Here is a 22,758-nt window from a genome sequence, read left to right on the forward strand (position 1 = left end):
ATAATTCATTCAAGATAATTTACATAGTTTCTTTTTCCCTTCCTTTCACAAGAACTTTCATATATATGTCACATTGCTGATTTGCAATGAGTGTCAATGAATTCAACACAAAAAGTGATTTAAACCTGTTTACTTGAATCAGACAATGTGAAATGGGTTATTGAAACATACACATTATCTCTTGGTAAAAATGAAAGATTATTTTTTAATAAATTTTGTCTGCATTATAATGTGTGTTATTGAATTGTTTCATGAATACTAAGTGTAATACTTAACAACAAAATTAATCAAAATATACAAATTCCTTTGTAATTCTACAATGACAGAAATACATTGTAACTCCTATTCATTGCACATACCGGACAATTAATACCACTTGAAGAAGAAAAACAATTATGTATCAGATGTAAAATTTAGATGATGACACTTAAAACACTCATTTTCATTTAAACCCACAAGTTTCACTGACAAACTACGTGTGATTATAGTTTCACATATAATGGTAAGATTTCTATACATGACAAGTATCAACCAGCTGTTGTTATGTTTCTCCATGACAACCAGTGTATGGCTTTGTTAGTGTTATGTCCCCACATACAAGTCGGACTAATTTCATTACAGTGTCATTATGCACAAGTCAGACATAATAGAGATATTTTATTCTAGCAAAAAACCAAAAACCTACTACATAAAGAAAAAGGATTTCTATCTGGTATCAACCATCCAAATGACAACATCCCATTCCACCCACCCAAATAACCAGATCAACCAATTTCTTTTAATATCTTTTTTTTTTTAAAGTAAAAAATTCCATTACATCACCTTAAATGCTGCAATATCATTCAGCATTTTAAAATAGCATTATGGCACTAGATGGACATGAAATAAGATCTTTACACTTCCTATTGATAAACTTTTGATCATAAATTTCTTTATACAAAATAACACATCTAATGTATATCCAGCAATGAAAGAATGCCTATTAATAAGCCCGCCCATGTCTACTGATATATAGAAACAAACAAATGCTTTATCAACTGTCCTGCAATAAGCCTATCCCAAATTTTGTGTCACCATTTGTATGCTGGCCCCTTGGCCTATTTCAGGATAAGTTTATCTTACCTTAAAAATTGTCATTTTTTTCTTACAACTTTAATATCCTATATCAATATATTTAACAAAAAGTAAGAATTTCTTTGGAGCATTGCTAAAGATATTAAATCTTGTCATACCTTGTTTACAAACAGCACATTCATTTGTTACGAAAATAAAATGTTTCCAAATAATGAACTAAGGTTGTAAAAGAAATCTTTGGTGTTGAGTTCAGGTTTATACCATAGGATCTCTGTAACAGTCAAAACAAGGATTTCAACATAGCTAATACACTACTTACATCAAAGTCACTGACAGCCAAGTCTCATTAATCAAGCCAACAGAACACTTTAACTGTTTAAAGGGACACTGATTCTAGGTTTTCTTTCCCTTTTTTAACAAATCTAGTCACTAGGATTAAGTGAAGATAACCCTTTAAACAGAATGATTAGAAAACTAGTAGTAGTTGATGATAAAGAAAACATTATCCACGAAGCCATACAGACTATGAAATACTTGTCAGGTTTACTTTCTGCTTATATTTAAAATAAACTACTGTGTAGACTACTTCCTATTTTATTATACTATATAAATATATTATGGAATATTTGATACAGAGGTAGTACATTTTATAATGATTTAGAAGATGTCATTCTAGAATCCACTAGTTTTTTTGCAAATTTCTTTAAAAATAAAAAAAAAAGCCATCTCTAGTTTGAATTTGTTTGCATTTTCAATATTTCTGTAACATGTATCATTATAAGAGGAGATTGAATATAGCAACTTCTTTCTTTACTCATTTTAATTTCTCTGGATTAACAGTAAAACTGAAAATCATTTTTGAAGTTCCCTCCCCCACCCCTCCTCCTAATTGAGGAAAAGATAAAAAGAATTTCCATACTTTAAAACAATAATAATAATAAAAAAAAAAAAAAAGGAAAATATCAATGATGGGTGATAAAGTTATTACAATAATATGATGTATTGTTCTATACGATGAAGAAATGACGATAATTAAGCATACAAAAAAAATTCCGGTATTGCTTGTGGGGATCCCACAGAAGTTCATACACACACACACAACTTCTATAGCACTATTAACACAACATGTATGCCTTCATTAACAAACTCATTCAACAATAACTGATTCAATACATCAGTACATCACTGGCATACATCACTGGCATCCAATCTATAAAAAAAAGAAAAAAAAGAAAGGAAAACATTTCATATAACAACCACACAGCATTCTCATTTGTTACAATATAAATCACAGTATAATGGGGAAATTGTAACAGGATGTACCACAATATATTTCAGCTGTACAAAACGAGGGAGATCTTCTGCGAAGCTCTCTGAAATTGCATCTGAACAGAGCGAACTATCACAGACACTATGACACTATAGAAGATCCTGTTCTTCATATTGTAATTGAAGAGTTATCCCCCTTGGGAGGCATTTTGATCACAATCGTCAGTATATATATATATGTACACTGCGTCCAAAGATAACAATGTTAACACAGGACTTTTTCATTAGCACTATACCAAAAGTTATCTTCCCTTCACATGAAGAGGTGAAACCAGAACTTTTTCTGCTGTTAAGCTTATAAGCTGTACAGGACAAAAATCCATTTACGCTAATATAGCAGGAATATAATATGATGGAAAGATGTTCCATGTATTTTTTTGTCTGGGAGTTGCTATAAAAGTAAATTTCTTCCTTTTTGTAAAAATGGTGTCTACTCAACTAATTCAACTCCTGTGGAAGATGGGTTTTAAATGAAGAAAATGAAAAAATAATTACTGATTTGACTTTTCAAGTACAGTACATTGCCTTGATGTCAAAGTAAATTCCGATAGCAAATCTACTGAAAGGCTAGAATTCCATGTGAAAGCTATTGATATTTCAAACAAATACCTTGAAATTCTAATAAGGTTTTCTAGAGGTCTTTATTCCAACACTTCTGTAGTAATGTATTTTTCTAACTGTATATGTGTAAATAGATCATTATTGTAAAGAACATTGTTCCTGAGGAATTGAAGACAATGAATCTACAACAGGACCAGAGCAGGTATTTGGAAAAATAACCATAGATCTGTTCAAACCAGTTCACCAGAAAATCATTAAGTTTTAGACCTACTCGGTACATGACTGACATTTATATTTGTACTACATCTTACCATCAAAACGTCCACATTTCTTTTTCAAATTCTACTTCCTTGGTACTTAAAACATTACATCACATCTTAAATCCAGGTGAGATAATATCTCTCTTCATTTGAAAGATATATTTTACCTTATGATAATATAAATGCTAGAAACTGGCCACTTCCCATAGTTTTTAATCAAGATTTTGAATGATAGTCCCATCTGACCTGTGACACTCAACTTTCCTGTTTATCATAAGAAATGGTAAAGATGTTTAGCAACATGTAGTCAAGGACACAGCATGAACAATTGAATAATGACTTTTATCATAACCTGAATGATAGAAACAGAACCAGGGCAGACACTGGTGATATTGATTTTCAACAAATTCTGTTAACATTCTATAACAGTTTTAGATTCATTCAATGTCCCTCATAATCATCATTTAGTGAATATTCTTCGGAAATCAATACATACTTCCTTTTTTGGGCTCCACTGGGAGAAGGTTCAGAGCAGTGTGGGAATAACTCATTTATATAAACCATGATAAACCAGACTAGACAAGGAGGAGGGTCTGCTTGCTCTAATCTATGTATAAACTTCAAATTCTCTTTGCCCAGAAATGATGAAAGTCTCAATGCCTTAACCTATTCTGCCTAGGGAGTTAATAGGAAAGTTGATGACATGGATGACACACCACAGCCAAATGACTAATCAGATCATGTCAGTGAACAATTGAGAAAGTTAAAACAGAAAATCTGATCTCTTTCACCTTAATGAATAAATGCCCAATTTGCTATGAAATGGAAACCTAACTGAGGAAATGTAATACTTCTTGAGTGTACATGTCTTCACAACTCCATGACACTCTGTGTACTGTAAAGAGGTAATATATCAATCAGTCACAGACGTAAATATGGAGACCTATGGGTGCTCTAATCACTTACAGTCATGCTAGGTGTTTTGAGCAGAAGATTTAGGTCACCAGGATGCACATTTTTGTAGCAGCCAAGCCAAGAAGGAAATTCTTCTGTCACACAGTCACTGTCTGCTCCTGAAAGGATTTCATCAAAGCTACACAACCTTGACCTTCCATATCCTTCATTGCCCCTGAACCCAATCCTTCTTCAGGTCACATAAACACCGCGCTTATGAAGCATTCAGATTCAACCAGACGATGACCTTTGAAATTTGGGACACAACATTGCAGTAGCCACCATGACAAGACACCAGTTTGTCTGTTGTTGGTCATCATTCACTCCTAGAGGTCAGAATGCATGCCGAGATGGACTGCACAAATGACAATCCCTCACTTGTGTTAGAGGTTCTCTTTTATTTTTGTTTTGCTACATGGGATACATTTCTGCAAATACAAACACAGAAACAAAGAGTTACAATTACTTTCTACTTGATGAAGTAAATGATTTCAAAATCACAAGAAAGTGTTTTCATAGAAGCAACACATTGTTCCCTGAATGAGGTACAAAACACCCTAAATTTGTAAAATTCAAGACATATAGCCACAATTTTCAAGGACTCTCCTATATGAAAACATGGTTTGGGGTACAATGTACCTCAAGCTTCAACATAAAAGGGGGAACACAGCCACATGTATCCTCATTATTGAAATAATACTGAGACATACCAATACTTATATGGGTATTAATGCTACTTGACTTTTATATTCTTCAAGTGAGGGTGGGGTGGGACAGGGGGGGAGCAACATATATCTTCTTTCTCAAAATCTAGAATATACTTATTACATACAAATAAGATAGATTAACAATTGTACCATTTACTGAATATCAACTTTTCTGAGTGACTTATTAGCAGGCCTACTGCTAGACAGAGATGGTTAGTCTGGTTTACTTTTATATCAGATGGTACATATGACTGCAAGAATCAATACCCATTTGGCTATTACGTAGTAAACAAAATATTTCACAAGCTTAAAAGGCAGCTGATAGCATATAAGAATACATCTGGAGGACATGACTGGTACATGGCTGTATGCCACTGAACCACACAGAAAGAACTTAATACAGGTATAAATAAAACTATTTAAATTTAACAAACAGAATTCCTATATGTCAAGAAATCAATAATGAATAATGTTCACTTGAACCTTGAAACTATGAATTTATCATGTGAATTGATTTTTCCAAGGATTTCTGAAAAATATGTATCCCACTATAGCATACAGAATCATGCATGTGTGATGTGTAAGGCTGCTTCCAAATGAAAAAAATTTATAAGTTGATAATAACAGAATTTAATGTAATTATTTCCCCTGGTATATCCGCAATGAAAACCACTTTTTTATCTAAATAAATTCACATCAGCTTTACACAAAAAAAAAATCATCAATATTACAAATTAACTAAAGAAATTATTCTATTTCGAAAATTTGATTCATGAAATTACTGAAAACATGATTGCATTACAAAACATTTTGCAGTCACTCATGATGTTGATGGACTTGGCTGTAGACATGTAACACTCCATCTACTACCCTACACACTATAAATCAATATATATACTATGAGCAGTGAAAGTAACAAATTTGGTCAACAACAAACCAATCAGACTATAAACGATACCATTAATTAGGAATCAAAATTGTTTTTGAGATACATAAATACAGATGTGAGATAAAAACAGAGATGTTGGTTATAGATACAGCTGTGAGATAAAAACAGAGATGTTGGTTATAGATACAGCTGTGAGTTAAACACAGATGTTGGTTATAGATACAGCTGTGAGTTAAACAGAGATGTTGGCTATAGATACAGCTGTGAGTTAAACACAGAGATGTTGGTTATAGATACAGCTGTGAGTTAAACAGAGATGTTGGTTATAGATACAGCTGTGAGTTAAACACAGATGTTGGCTATAGATACAGCTGTGAGTTAAACAGAGATGTTGGTTATAGATACAGCTGTGAGTTAAACACAGAGATGTTGGTTATAGATACAGCTGTGAGTTAAACAGAGATGTTGGTTATAGATACAGCTGTGAGTTAAACACAGATGTTGGTTATAGATACAGCTGTGAGTTAAACAGAGATGTTGGTTATAGATACAGCTGTGAGTTAAACACAGATGTTGGTTATAGATACAGCTGTGAGTTAAACACAGAGATGTTGGTTATAGATACAGCTGTGAGTTAAACACAGATGTTGGTTATAGATACAGCTGTGAGTTAAACAGAGATGTTGGTTATAGATACAGCTGTGAGTTAAACAGAGATGTTGGTTATAGATACAGCTGTGAGTTAAACACAGATGTTGGTTATAGATACAGCTGTGAGTTAAACACAGATGTTGGCTATAGATACAGCTGTGAGTTAAACAGAGATGTTGGTTATAGATACAGCTGTGAGTTAAACACAGATGTTGGTTATAGATACAGCTGTGAGTTAAACAGAGATGTTGGTTATAGATACAGCTGTGAGTTAAACAGAGATGTTGGTTATAGATACAGCTGTGAGTTAAACAGAGATGTTGGTTATAGATACAGCTGTGAGTTAAACAGAGATGTTGGTTATAGATACAGCTGTGAGTTAAACAGAGATGTTGGTTATAGATACAGCTGTGAGTTAAACACAGATGTTGGTTATAGATACAGCTGTGAGTTAAACAGAGATGTTGGTTATAGATACAGCTGTGAGTTAAACACAGAGATGTTGGCTATAGATACAGCTGTGAGTTAAACAGAGATGTTGGTTATAGATACAGCTGTGAGTTAAACACAGATGTTGGCTATAGATACAGCTGTGAGTTAAACACAGAGATGTTGGCTATAGATACAGCTGTGAGTTAAACACAGATGAACACACAGAGATGTTGGCTATAGATATGGCTGCGAGTTAAACAGAGATGTTTGTTATAGATACAGCTGTGAGTTAAACAGAGATGTTGATATATAGATACAGCTGTGAGTTAAACACAGAGATGTTGGCTATAGATACAGCTGTGAGTTAAACAAAGATGTTTGTTATAGATACAGCTGTGAGTTAAACAGAGATGTTGATATATAGATACAGCTGTGAGTTAAACACAGACATTGATATATAGATACAGCTGTGAGTTAAACACAGAGACGTTGATATATAGATACAGCTGTGAGTTAAACAGAGATGTTGACTATAGATATGGCTGTGAGTTAAACACAGAGACGTTGGTTGTTTTTGATATACATGGATACAGCTGTGAGTTAAACACAGAGGCATTGATATATAGAGTGTCACCATCTTAACTCCAGTAAACTGATATTTTCCCACTCATATATAAGATAATATGACAAGACAAATACCAATTTTTTCTTTTATAATAGACCATAACCTTTAATCAGTTGCCTTGGAAACAGTGTGCGTATGCCTTTCAATGTACCTGATTCAATTTGCAATCTTATACCAAAGGCATGAGACTTACAAAGCCCGGTCATTATCACAGAGCTGTGATCTGTAATAGCAGCAGGCTAGCCAACAACTTCATAATTAAGGTCTACCAAATATCATAAAATAAATCCAGGACATTTTTGCAAGACAAGAACGGGGCCCCCAATTCCAAAGCATACAAGTATGATCAATGTTTCGATGTACTGGGTACAAGTAAAGGTGACCTTTACCTCTGAACCCTGTGTATACTATAATCTGACTGAGCTAATGTCACAGCTGATCTATAAAATTAAATGCGTTCAAAATCCATGAAGAAAGGAAGGCACAAGAGTGGCAATATTTTGACATTTTATGTAGTTGATTATACCTGTCCTTGAGGACTGACCATCAGTAATTAATGAACAGTGAAATGATACCTACCTCCCACAGATGCCTGTGGACTCATCACAGTATGCTGAGCTAGACCCTGGATAAAAAAAGATACATAGACTTACATGAAAATGATACCGGAAGTGAAACAATTACCTATCTGTATAAAACTTTATCATCACATCAACTAATTTTCACCATTGAATATTTCAATAATGTTACAAATCTGTCAAGTGCTGCAAGAGTCTCCATACAAGCATTTCCATATTTAAGAAATCATTCTCATACTTGTGGATGGACATACATATTCATGACACAACAAGTGAAAGTATAATAGTATAAAGTATTTATCCTTTTCTGAAAGGTAACACATTGTCTTCAAAAATGTAAATCTTAGAGATCCTACACAAATGCAAATATAGCAGGACAGACAAGCACTACAGACTTACTTGCTGTTATGACAGTCAAAGGTCAAATTGTAGATAGAACTACTTTTGTTATGAGACAATGTCTTTCTTAATTACATCCATAGCAAAAGATGTCTCTAATCAATTGACAACATAAGGTAATCCTCGAGCAGGTTTTCTATTTTTTCTGTTATGTGGCATATATAGAGAGTTGTGACCTAGATCTGAAGTGTGGCATATATAGAGAGTTGCAACCTAGATCCATAGCGTGGCATATAAAAAAGTGGGTTATGACCTAGATTTGTAGTATGGCATATATATAGAGTTGTGATCTAGATCTGTAGTGTGGCATATATAGAGTTGTGACCTAGATCCATTGTGTGGCATATATAGAGAGTTGTGACCTAGATCCATAGTGTGGCATAAATAGAGAGTTGTGATCTAGATCTGTAGTGTGGCATATATAGAGAGTTGTGACCTAGATCAGTAGTGTGGCATATATACAGATTTGTAGTATGGCATATATATATATAGAGTTGTGACCTAGATTTGTAGTGTGGAATGTAAAGTAAGTTGTGACCTAGATCCATAGTGTGGCATAAATAGAGAGTTGTGATCTAGATCTGTAGTGTGGCATATATAGAGTTGTGACCTAGATCCATAGTGTGGCATAAATAGAGAGTTGTGATCTAGATCTGTAGTGTGGCATATATAGAGAGTTGTGACCTAGATCAGTAGTGTGGCATATATACAGATTTGTAGTATGGCATATATATATAGAGTTGTGACCTAGATTTGTAGTGTGGAATGTAAAATAAGTTGTGACCTAGATCCATAGTGTGGCATATATATATAGAGTTGTGACCTAGATTTGTAGTGTGGAATGTAAAGTAACTTGTGACCTAGATCCATAGTGTGGCATAAATAGAGAGTTGTGATCTAGATCTGTAGTGTGGCATATATAGAGTTGTGACCTAGATCCATAGTGTGGCATATATAGAGAGTTGTGACCTAGATCTGTAGTGTGGCATATATAGAGAGTTGTGACCTAGATCAGTAGTGTGGCATATATACAGATTTGTAGTATGGCATATATATATAGAGTTGTGACCTAGATTTGTAGTGTGGAATGTAAAGTAAGTTGTGACCTAGATCTGTACTTTATCAGATACGTATACATTTATAGAGAGAATTTATCTATTTCTGTCTTCTGAAATATCTGCCTGACAATTGTTAATCATCAGCCACAAACATCAGAATATAGCACTATATTTTGCCAAATAATAGCTATATATACAATAAAAGTGTATTGTTGTCCATTACAGCCTCAGATTCATTTATCTGACCTTAATTTAGATGAAGAATTATACCTACCACTTTACCAGGTCTGGCCCATGTATTAACCACACCTTCTTGGCATGCAGTCACAATACAATCATCCCTAAATTCCAGTGCAGTTAAACGTTCAGATGCCACCTTTTTACACACAAGCGGTTCCAGTATAGGCACTTCGTCCAGCCTGGGGCATGAGCAAGTGCCTAAAAGTTTCATTGCATCATCAACAGGGCGAACATGATTGGATTTCAGTATACTAGATTTATCACTTCGACTAGCTAGACTGAAGTTTCTTCTGTGTTCTTTTTTATCTTGGGACTCCTTTCGGCTATCACTTACCGATAATGTTGCAAATTTTGTTGTGGCGTTCACTGTTGAATTAGCAAACAGATGTGCGTGCCCATCAGCGGCAACATCGTTACTTCCTACTGAATTCATTTTTTGAGAATGTTGCACACTGTTGCACCTGGGTAATGTATTGGCCGACATAGGCGTAGAGTTGGCCGTTATTAGTACACTTGTCCGTGACCTACCGATTGGTTGTTTAACAATGTCTTCTGTTAGATCCCACAGGCACAGCATGGTATCCTGCCCTATAGAACCAAATCTGTACGTTGTTATACAGGAAGATGACCCCGGACTATTAGGAAGTGACGGAGTTCTACTGGAGTCTAAAGAGTTCCTATTTGACCCTTGCGTCCCCCCATTTGCCACACTGCCATGCATGTCCCACTTTGGGTTGTGGCTTGCTACATTGTGAATGTCTTCATCTGTTGATGTGAACTCACTGCCTTCCACACCACAAACTACTGATGTGTGAGGGTCAAAGGCCACAACACTTACCCATGACCTATGGCCTTGACCTCTACATACAACCCTTTTCTCCTGAAATGACCAAACCGTCACTAAATCATCTTCTCCACCAATCACAATGAACTTGCTGTCTGGAGACCAACACACACAAAGAAGCCCCCCAAAGTAACTCTTCATGGAGCCCAATAATTCCATGGAATCATAATTAAACACTCTGAGGTAGCCGTCCTGGCTCACCACAGCCAGATATTTACAACACGGCGAGAAGGCAAATTCATTGATTGCCCCTTGTCCTACCACCCACCTATAGAGTGGGTTCCGTGTGCTTTTTGTCTTACATGTATACACAGCGAACCCGTCACCCTGTTTGAAGAGTTGATAGTGAGGTGGTGTTGGACCACATGGTAGTTCCTCGTTATATACATACATCTGACCACTCGCGTGTGACACTAAAAACTGATTTGGTGATCCAGGTATCCATCGAATAGATGTCACTTTCGTTTTGTCAATCAGTCGCTGAAAAGAAGCAAAGAAACAGAAAAATATTTAGAAATAAAGTGAGAAATTGGAACACATTTTCATCTACAGCAGGTCTAATTTTATACTTGAAACTGAAAAATATTTAGTTCTAAGTTTACCTGTCACGTCCCTCTCATGAGTTCTGAAATTATTATAGTAGAACTACATGAAAATGTGGTTTAACTACATTTTAGAAGTATCAAGAAAATCATCTTTTCTAATCAAATTACATAAACATTTAAAATTACAAAATTAATTGTATTGATCAGAAGTCACCTCATTATATCACAATGATATTACAAGTGTACTGGAACATTTACCAATTATTTCCGTGACTTTGTCCCCTGCTATCTAGGTGGTAAGGGGTGGTGGTGGAAAGATGGGGAGAAAATTGTCTCCACTTGAATTATTTTTAGGCTAGAAATATTATGGGTACTAATACAATTTTTACCTGCTTTCTCCATGAGGCTTTGTATTGTCTAACATATTTATCCCATGCCAAAGAAATATTCATGACATTATGTTAAAATGAATATGAAAATATTCAGTCAAAATGCCGGGGAAAGAGAAAGCAGAACTATATGTTTTGATGATAAATTAAAGCATACCAAGTTTAAAAGAGAAAAAGCTACAAAAAAAAAGGGCAGTAAGGTTTTCAAATATTGCTTAATCAAAATGCTGCTACTGAAAACACAACCTCATGTTATGGTTTTAAAACCTACCAAGTTCCAAAGAAATTGATTAAAAACTGAGAAAGGAAATATCTTGACAAGATTAAAAATACTGAAGAAAACAAACCAGAGTACTTTGGGGCAGAACATTATTTGCTCATGCCCATGCATAGGAAATATCCATAATTTATTGTAGTGAAATGAATACAAATACAGAAATCTGAATAATATTGGGTTAAAATGCCATTCTCATGTTAAACTGGTTGAGATCATCGGTCAAGATTAGCATTAGGAAATCAACATAGGGCAGGAACTATTCCAAATACAGTCCAATCAAATTGCTGTTCAGGAAAACACAGCAAGTGTCTTCTACCGTAAAAAAAACATAAACATTGTGAAAATGAAAATATTTATCACATTATTAGAAAAAATGTTACACCAAGTGAAATCATGGGCAACTTTAAGCAATTATGTACTTTGAAACTGAACAACTAATAACATACCTGTCACAGATTGCAAATTTTTTTTTTTTTTTTTTGTCAAATTCTTTCATTGAAGGGTATGAAAATCCTATAAGTGAGAAAACAAGAATACCTATGTTTATTTGGCAGTGAAAATATAACAGCCCAACCGTTAAGGTAATGACAGGTCTTACAGGTAACTTTATAACAACACCATGACCTATCACCTTATACCAAAAGAGGAGGATTCAAAAAGTCACTATTTAATATACCAAACCTGAATGTTGTACCTCAAAATCAGTGGTAGATACCTAGACAAACAATAATACTGTAGGGTCCCCATTTCTGTAATTTGATTTTCAACATAAATATGCTACAGTCCTTTTCAATCTATGTCATGATATGTTGAGTTCCTCTCCCCTACCACTTCTTCAGAGAGTTATCTTCCTTTTCCAAGTTAATTGATTGTTAAATCAGCATTAGAACATCCCATATTTTTGTTTAAAAATGACTTAATCATCCTCAGGATAAATTGTTTACTGGAAAGTGTTTATTTATTGTTTTTTTTTCATATTTTAGAAAGGATCATGTAGCCTGCAAGTACAAAGTTAAACAACAAAACATGAGTTTTGAAACCTAAAAAAGTTATATAACAAAATACAACACAATGTGGGTTTTTCCACCATGACATTCACTATACATAATATCAACCGCTTTATTTCAGAATCTTGACATTTTCTTTTCACACAAAGGTAGAGCTCATTAAATAAAACATATCAATTACAGATTGCAAAATGACATCTCTCTGTTATCTTTATATGCTAAAAAGAGTGACATCTTTTTCATAAGTAAAAAAAAAATTGATCTATCTTTTTACAATGCAAGTCAAATAAATATCAGCATATGAAAAGAGTTAACAACAAAGTTTGGACCAGGAGAATCCTACCTACCTCTTCATTATATAATTTTCCTAGTTCCTTTTTGATTGGGTCTATAAGCTGGACCTGCCCAGCAGTGAATCCCACCAGTAGGCGCACACTGTCCGGTGATACCAACAGACTGTTGAAGTCATGACAGGTGGGAAACGTTCCCTTGTATATTCTTTTGTCTATAGGTTTTGTTAAATCAGCAGCCTGAAACAACAAGCAAATAAATTAGCCAGCATATATCATTTGTATTACTGTATTACTGTATTTACAGATTAATCCCAGCATATAGCATTTGTATTACTGTATTACTGTATTTACAGATTAATCCCAGCATATATCATTTGTATTACTGTATTACTGCATTTACAGATTAATCACAGCATATATCATTTGTATTACTGTATTACTGCATTTACAGATTAATCACAGCATATATCATTTGTATTACTGTATTACTGCATTTACAGATTAATCCCAGCATATAGCATTTGTATTACTGTATTACTGCATTTACAGATTAATCCCAGCATATATCATTTGTATTACTGTATTACTGCATTTACAGATTAATCAGAGCATATAGCATTTGTATTACTGTATTACTGTATTTACAGATTAATTACAGCATATAGCATTTGTATTACTGTATTTACAGATTATCAGAGCATATATCATTTGTATTACTGTATTTACATATTAATCAGAGCATATATCATTTGTATTACTGTATTTAAAGATTAATCACACCAAATTTCATTTGTCATCAACTAACATTTTTTAATTTCAAAAAGATGGTCACAGAAACAAGTTTAAGGCTCACAAACATAATATCCCACCCCTCTCCCAAGTTCTTTTTGTTAATATCAAAAGTGGTCAAGTATCACATTTGACCCTTCAATATTGACTAAGGACCACTAAACTCTGAACAAGTGTAGAACTGGCTTGTGTGATACTTGTCATAACAATTTCTACAGATGCAGTGTATATACTACACAAGGCAACATCATCACAATATCTATTTTCATTGCTTTATAGTTTTTTTTTCTGCAGTTATCATTGGACCAAAGACAAGGAACTGAATCTGCTATAAGTGTGTCTACCATGCTTCATTTAAACTGTACCTATAACTAATACATATCATTGCTTACATTACTGTCAATATGTACATGCTTTCACACTTTCTTTTTTATTATTATCTTTTTCATAGAAAATTATAACAGCATTTCACTTGGGAAAACATGAGACCTTTTACATTAACCCAGTAGTCAGTATGTATATATCTCAAAGGCAGTCTCTTCCAAAAAAACCTATATATGATATTGATTTGGCTATACGGTCAGTTTCCACTGTGTTATATAATGTGTTGAAGTACCCCCTATGATATATTGTTTCTATTACCAGTACTGACTGGAAAGAATTCCTGTGGTTTTAGCAGTAGTAGTCTGGTCATGATCAATGGATGTTTTGGCCCATTTGTTAATATCATGGAGAAATTAGGAATAGTGCATGTAATGAATATTTAATTCACCTTGTCATATACATGTATTTACTCTTCTGGGTTAATTCATAATATGTAATACATCCAAAATAATAACAATTCACTCAATTCAATATTCACATTCCCAGTACCTTACCATCTTTAAATATCTAATATTACCAAGCCACATTTTACAACACTTTGTATTTGCATGTAACTAGAAATTATACAAGTCTGTCAATGAGTATTTTCAACCAGTCAGCAACACTCCCCTCTTCCTACTAATGGAATGTTTATGTCATATCCACTGTTACTTGCACATAAATTCACAGGAGCCTCAAGAAGAGACATTCTTTCTCTAGAGTAGCTGATATCTACCAACCAAGTTAATTTAACATTTAAACTAAAAAGACATTCTTGAGATATTTTACACACAAGAATTTACTATAACAGTGGTCAAGTGTTGACACTTCTCTCTCCAACTTTAACATCATAATTGAAATAGTGTGTAAATCTTGTAATTCATGTGGCTAAATATAGTAATATGTTATATATACATATAATCTGTGGAAGGGACACAGAAAGACAGACAGAAAGACAGACAAAGAAGGCTGTTAGACAGAAACACATGGTGATTGTTAATGCCTTCTACTGGTGGGGACATGTATAGAAGTTTGCAAATAAATTCACAGAATGTTTTATAAACATTTTTGAAAATCTAGTTAACAAAGAGAGCTATTTATAAATAGTGTTATTCAAATTTGGACCTCCGCTCTATCACTAGTAAATGTGAAATATTTGAGCTGTCATAATGTATTTACATGGGGTGGTAATCACTTTTAAGCACATCTCCAGAATGAGGTTCCAGTCAAATTTTGAAATGAAAATTTTGATTGAATGACAGTAACTACACTTAGAGTTTATAGGTGAATCTGTTGAGTTTATTTACTACACCTTAGTCGATGGTCTACAGGTGTAAAGTTGACATAATATACTGTGATGTAGGTTGGATCAATTATGTTAAAATGGAATCCAAACAAGAAAGTATCCGATTATCAAGCATTGGAAGAGGAACCAGATAACTGCTCTAGTCTCTAGATCTTGAATTTAAATGAAATTTTACAATTAAATGAAGGTAAAAACTTAATAAGGAAGTATGGCCAAGGAAAAGCAGCTGATGTCCCCATACTTATGTAAATAAGCATGATGACAGGCAGAACTGTGTTATACTAAAATGACTCTCACAGGCAGTCTGTAATAGTCATTTCTCATCATTTACACTCTTCGTATTTATGAAAAAAAAAATTGCACTGAAATGACTGTCAGCATCTATTGAATATTTTTGCCTTTTTAACAAGTTGCATTGATTTTGCTTTGCCACTTTTGACCAAGGATATGTATCATCAAATGAATCTATGATGCATGATTCAGAATTTAAAGTATTATATTATTTACACATCTTAATGGCATATAATCAGCTGTGTAAGTCTTCTAGCTGATCCCTTGACATATAGCCAGACCAGTGTATCAGTGCAGCCACCGCCTGACGTCATGACATACTGTACACAATAATTATATATAGAATACCTGACAGGAGTTTGGTGGCCTTCTATAAGAAGGATCATCACTACATTTTCTATCCTGAATTTAAACTCTTGTGTATACAGACCAGATAAGCGCTAACTCTGTTTAACAAGGGAGTCGGCTTAAGTTTAATTGCATCATCTGGTCACCAATTCAGCTTACAAGAAATTTGGTGACTGATTATCCTGAACTTGTACAATTTGTCTGTTCCTACTCCAAAACAAAAGGACTTAAAAGCCTATATATATAGCTATAACAAAATAATATTTGTGTGTAATTTTCATGAAATTGTCCTCATATCATATCACTTCCTCAGGCCTCAGCAGAATTCAGATTTACTAAAGAAAGATCTAAGATGTGCATGGAACGATCCAACAGAAGAAGCCTGCATATAAAGAGTAGAAACAAATTTTCAATTTACCTTTCAAAAGCTTTGTGTTTGTAAATAATTGGGGAAAAGTCCTTTAATTATCCATCACTGATGGTTGGTGCAGCCATAACATTTTAAATTTATGACTAAAGGAATGAACACTCCTCTGGTACACCTTGATTTACACATTTCTATAAACATCAATGAAGGTAAAGCTTTACCTATATATTTCTATAAACACACAGGAAGGTATAGCTTGACCTATAAATTTCTATAAACATCCAGGAAGGTATATCTTGACCTATACATTTCTATAAACATCCAGGAAGGTATATCTTGACCTACACATTTCTATAAACATCCAGGAAGGTAAAGCTTTACCTATACAATTCTATAAACACCCAGGAAGGTAAAGCTTGATATACACCTTTCTATAAACATCCAGGAAGGTATAGTTTGATCTACACATTTCTATAAACATCCAGGAAGGTATATCTTGGCCTATACATTTCTATAAACATCCAGGAAGGTACAGCTTTGCCTATACATCTCTATAAACACACAGGAAGGTAAAGCTTTACCTATAAATTTCTATAAACACACAGGAAGGTAAAGCTTGACCTATATATTTCTATAAACATCCAGGAAGGTATGGTTTGACCAATACATTTCTATAAACATCCAGGAAGGTGAAGCTTGACCAATACATTTCTATAAACACCCAGGAAGGTATAGTTTGACTTGTACATTTCGATAAACATCCAGGAAGGTGAAGCTTGACCTATACATTTCTATAAACACCCAGGAAGGTATAGTTTGACTTGTACATTTCTATAAACATCCAGAAAGGTAAAGCTTGGCCTATACATTTCTATAAACATCCAGGAAGGTAAAGCTTGACCTATAAATCTCTATAAACACACAGGAAGGTATAGCTTTACCTATAAATTTCTATAAACACCCAGGAAGGTACAGCTTTACCTATAAATTTCTATAAACACCCAGGAAGGTATAGCTTGACCTATACATTTCTATAAACACCCAGGAAGGTATAGCTTGACCTATACATTTCTATAAACATCCAGGAAGGTATAGTTTGATCTACACATTTCTATAAACATCCAGGAAGGTATAGCTTTACCTATAAATTTCTATAAACACCCAGGAAGGTATAGCTTGACCTATACATTTCTATAAACATCCAGGAAGGTATAGCTTTACCTATAAATTTCTATAAACACCCAGGAAGGTATAGCTTGACCTATACATTTCTATAAACATCCAGGAAGGTAAAGCTTTACCTATACATTTCTATAAACACAAAGGAAGGTATAGCTTGACCTATAAATTTCTATAAACATCCAGGAAGGTAAAGCTTTACCTATTCATTTCTATAAACACCCAGGAAGGTAAAGCTTGACCTATACATTTCTATAAACATCCAGGAAGGTAAAGCTTTACCTATACATTTCTATAAACACACAGGAAGGTATAGCTTGACCTATAAATTTCTATAAACATCCAGGAAGGTAAAGCTTTACCTATTCATTTCTATAAACACCCAGGAAGGTAAAGCTTGACCTATACATTTCTATAAACATCCAGGAAGGTAAAGCTTTACCTATAAATTTCTATTAACATCCAGGAAGGTATAGCTTGGCCTATACATTTCTATAAACATCCAGGAAGGTATGGTTTGACCAATACATTTCCATAAACACCCAGGAAGGTATAGCTTGGCCTATACATTTCTATAAACATCCAGGAAGGTAAAGCTTTACCTATACATTTCTATAAACATCCAGGAGGGTAAAGCTTTACCTATACATTTCTATAAACATCCAGGAAGGTATAGCTTTACATATACTTTTCTATAAACACTCAGGAAGCTCCAGTATTTTGTATCCACAGAGCACATTCAGAAAGATAATAATGAAACTTTCACTAATACAAGCCAATTGTATAACACAGCAGTGCAATGGAAGCAGACATTTTGCTAAGGTCCAATAATGTATGACCCCATTCCTTATACCAGAAAGATATAATTTTCTCCTCAAAATGGTCCTTAGAAAAAACATTTGTGAAAATGCACAAAACAATATCTATTTTGTTACAGGACATAAACAAAGACACTTTTGACACGTGGTTTTTTAGACTAAACATTAGAAAATAGTTATGTTAAAAACACTCTGAAGATATGCCGTGAATTCCATGAAGAATGAAATATGATGAATGGTACCTATGAAAATATTGTATTGGTTAACCACAAAAAACATGAAGAAACAATTATATTATTGAAACTGCAAGAAATTTAAACTCCCTATCCCAGCCCCATCCCCTTCAACAAAACTGGCTGATATAGAGAATTTTTAACAGTGAACTTCCTCTAAGTTGTTAAGCAATTTAAAAAGATGATTCAAACTTTACAAAATGCCTACTGTGTAGGTACGAAATGCAACTAAAAGGAAAATTGAAAACATCTGGTACTAGAAACAGATCCGTAATTTACACATTACGTTACTAAAATATTGATAAAGGGGCATAACTCTTCATTGCTCTGGAAATTGGGAGGCATTTGGCTCTAAAAAATGATGAAAATAGTTTCATAAAGAAATAGGGCAAACTTTGGTCCTATGGTGAGATTGTTTCTTGTGATCACCTAATGACATATGTCAAATGAGGTGTATCTTCTGTGTGTATTGGGACATGGAGAGGGGTGTATCTACTTTGTGAACTGGGACAGGGTGAGGGTTGTATCTATCTACTGTATGTACTGGGGAATGGGACAGGGTAAGGGGTGTAACTCCTGTGTGTACTGGGACAGGCTGAGGGGTGTATCTCCTGTGTGTACCAGGACAGGGTGAGGGATGTATCTCCTGTGTGGACTGAAACAGGGTGAGGGTTGCATCTACTGTATGTACTAATGAATGGGACAGGGTGAGGGTTGTATCTCCTGTGTGTTCTGGAACAGGGTGGAGGATGTATCTAATGTATGTACTGGGACAGGGTGAGGGGTGTATCTCCTGTGTGTACTGGGGAATGGGACAGGGTGGAGGATGTACCTAATGCATGTACTGGGACAGGGTGAGGGGTGTATCTCCTGTGTGTACTGGGACAGGGTGAGGGTTGCATCTACTGTATGTACTGGGACAGGGTGAGGGTTGTATCTACTGTATGTACTGGGGAATAGGACAGGGTGAGGGGTGTATCTCCTGTGTGTACTGGGACATTGTGAGGGGTGTATCTCCTGTGTGTACTGGGACAGGGTGGAGGATGTATCTACTGTATGTACTGGGGAATGGGACAGGGTGAGGGGTGTATCGCCTGTGTGTACTGGAACAGGGTGAGGTTTGTATCTACTGTATGTACAGGGGAATGGGACATGGTGAGGGGTGTATCTCCTGTGTGTACTGGGACAGGGTGAGGGTTGTATCTACTGTATGTACTGGGACAGGGTGGAGGATGTATCTAATGTATGTACTGGGGAATGGGACAGGGTGAGGGGTGTATCTCTTGTGTGTTCTTGGACAGGGTAGAGGATGTATCTACTGTATGTACTGGGGAATGGGACAGGGTGAGGGGTGTATCTCCCGTGTTTACTGGGACAGGGTGAGGGTTGTATCTACTGTGTGTACTGGGGAATGGGACAGGGTGAGGGGTGTATCTCCCGTGTTTACTGGGACAGGGTGAGGGTTGTATCTACTGTGTGTACTGGGACAGAGTGAAGGTTGTATCTGTTGGGACATGGGACAGGGTGTAAACTTAGACAGGGAGAGTAGTATGTCGCCTGTATATACTGATGAGGGATATGTCTCCTGTGGAACAGAGTGAGGGATGTCTCTCCTGTGGGACTGGGTGAGGGATGTGTCTCCTGTGCATATTTTAGGATCAGGTAAGTGTTGTGGTTCCTATGTATACTACAGGAAAAGGTGAGAGCTGTGTCTCCTGCGTATGCTATAGGACAGGGTGAGGGGTGTGCCTCCTGTGTATACTATAGGACCATGTGGGGTGTGTGCCTCCTATGTATACTATTGGACTGGGTGAGGGGTATGTCTCCTGTGTATGCTAGGACAAGATGAGGAGTGCCTATCCTGTGCATACTACAGGACCATGTGAAGCGTGGGTCTCATGTGTATACTATAGGACTGGATAAGGACAATGTATCTCAGGTGTTTTCCAGACCTAGTGAAAGTGTATAATGGGAGTCATTAAGAGTAACAACTTATGATAAGAATAATGGAATGAAAGAAGTAAACTTCAAGGAAATCGTGGAGCTCTTAATTGAATGATAAATAACCAATATTCTATTCAACTAAGTCTGTGGTTTTCCCACAAAATAATAACCAATAACCTATCCCTAAACTTTCTGACTCATGACTCCAGAGCTGAGACAGACACAAGGCACAAAAGACTACTTATAAAAGTTAAAAGACATTAAAAACATTCATCACATTTATTGTCTTATAATTCATACAGTACACTCTATATAAGCATAAAGAGTAGTAAACGTGCATGATATGTGCACAGGCCTATGTCAACACTATGTGGTGTCATGCATGTTGCACAGGTGTGTTATGTTTACAAACAGAGATTAGAAGCGGTTGTAATGAATCATGTATAAACTTCCGTGTGTCTGGATGCAGGCCCGGTATTGCAACCAAGAAAAACATCTTTGTAACATAAAATGACACAGAAAACATCGACTGTCAACTAGGTGACAAGATAGTCAACCTAAATACACACGTGTGTACTACACGAAGGATGTACCCAGAACCGTCCTTTTAACACCACGACCTTGACTTCGCTTTGTAACCCAAGGCGTCCAGGGGTCATAGTATCGGTTGGGTGGGAGGGGACATGAATGGGCCGGGGTTGCATACCTTTTTGACATCCTTGTAAACATAAAAATATAACTCCCTGCCAACATTGAAACAAATCCGATCTGGAGATCCACTTCCGTCGTCTACATTTACGAAAGACACTTTGACAGGAGTATTAGCTTGTCCATTGTACGGCACTCTTGTCGGCTTAGAATACTCAGACAGTGGCATTAATTTATAAGTCCCTTCTCTAGTAACGAAGTGTGTTTTTATCTCATCCTTTCCTCCACCCTCGCCCTGAGACGCCATGTTGGTTTTGGAGAGTTGACAGATGCCCGGATAACTTGGCCAATGCGCATGCTTACAGGATACTTTCCGCTGTAAACCAAAACAAACACACGTGGCTGAAAGGGGTCACGTTGACATTGATCATATTTGTTATCAATTTATACACAAATCTATGATTCTACAGACGAATAAGCTTGTAGTTTGATTAATATCGGTCCAGAAAAAATATTAAAAACCTAATTGGGTTTTGCAAACAATCACACAAATATTGGTACACATTTGGCAATGACGAAGGCAGCACCGGATACTGATTAAAGGCTTATATATAAACGATATCTATATTGCGTCAGATGTAGGAATGAGTAGGTAACATGTGGTAGATGTATTTAGGAAATACAGAATTCTATGTAAAAAAAAAAAAAAACAAATTTATCTATGCCAGATATAGAGGGCAAGTATGCGATTTTTTCCTTTAAAACAAAAGTTTCAATCATCTTTAATTATGTAAATATATATCCCTAAATATGGCACTATATTTAAAAATTGCGTAAATGCCATATTGATAAATGTTTGGAATGAGAAAGACACTAATCAGACTTAAGCTTAAAATTATTTCAGGTTTATGTTATATAATGAATAATGAACGCATGGCTATTGAAATACCTAAATTAGCGACTCTCTGTTTCCGATGACGAGAAAAGTTGAAGGTTCATTATCATGTCACGATACACAGTTTTCATTATTTCATATGACACTTATGAAACGAGCAGGAATTCGAAATTCCTTTATTCTATTATTTTGGCAAATATCTCCGAGAACTTTCTTACATTGAGTTCCTTACTTTTCCGGACCCGTACTCTGAAACCGTTCAAGCTAATTACTCTAAACTTTGTACAGTTATTAAGCTAGTACTGTAGTGGTACCCTTTACTATCGGGAAGTTCTCTGTTTGAATACGTTTTCTGCTACCATGGCAACAGATTGGCCAAATCACGAATTTCAATTTTTCCAGACCAATTGCTCAAACTTTTGTACAGTTATCAAGCCAGTGCTCTAGTAGAAGTTTTCTATTCCA

General features: G+C 35.2%; 1 protein-coding gene across 1 annotated transcript; it reads right to left on the bottom strand.

Moving 5' to 3' along the window:
- Positions 1 to 1,994: 1,994 nt before the first annotated feature.
- Positions 1,995 to 21,705, bottom strand: LOC132555960 (WD repeat-containing protein 20-like). Its single transcript, XM_060220345.1, has 5 exons — positions 21,457 to 21,705; positions 13,167 to 13,349; positions 9,792 to 11,081; positions 8,062 to 8,107; positions 1,995 to 4,606 (listed from the first exon to the last, which is right to left on the bottom strand). The coding sequence occupies exons 1-5, from the start codon at positions 21,703 to 21,705 to the stop codon at positions 4,590 to 4,592; spliced, it is 1,785 nt and encodes a 594-aa protein (XP_060076328.1). The 3' UTR covers positions 1,995 to 4,589.
- Positions 21,706 to 22,758: the final 1,053 nt, after the last annotated feature.

The sequence above is a fragment of the Ylistrum balloti genome, unplaced genomic scaffold (assembly GCF_031769215.1).
Source record: "Ylistrum balloti isolate Yb309-2 unplaced genomic scaffold, AGI_CSIRO_Ybal_v1 Utg370532, whole genome shotgun sequence".
Classification (NCBI taxonomy): domain Eukaryota; kingdom Metazoa; phylum Mollusca; class Bivalvia; order Pectinida; family Pectinidae; genus Ylistrum; species Ylistrum balloti.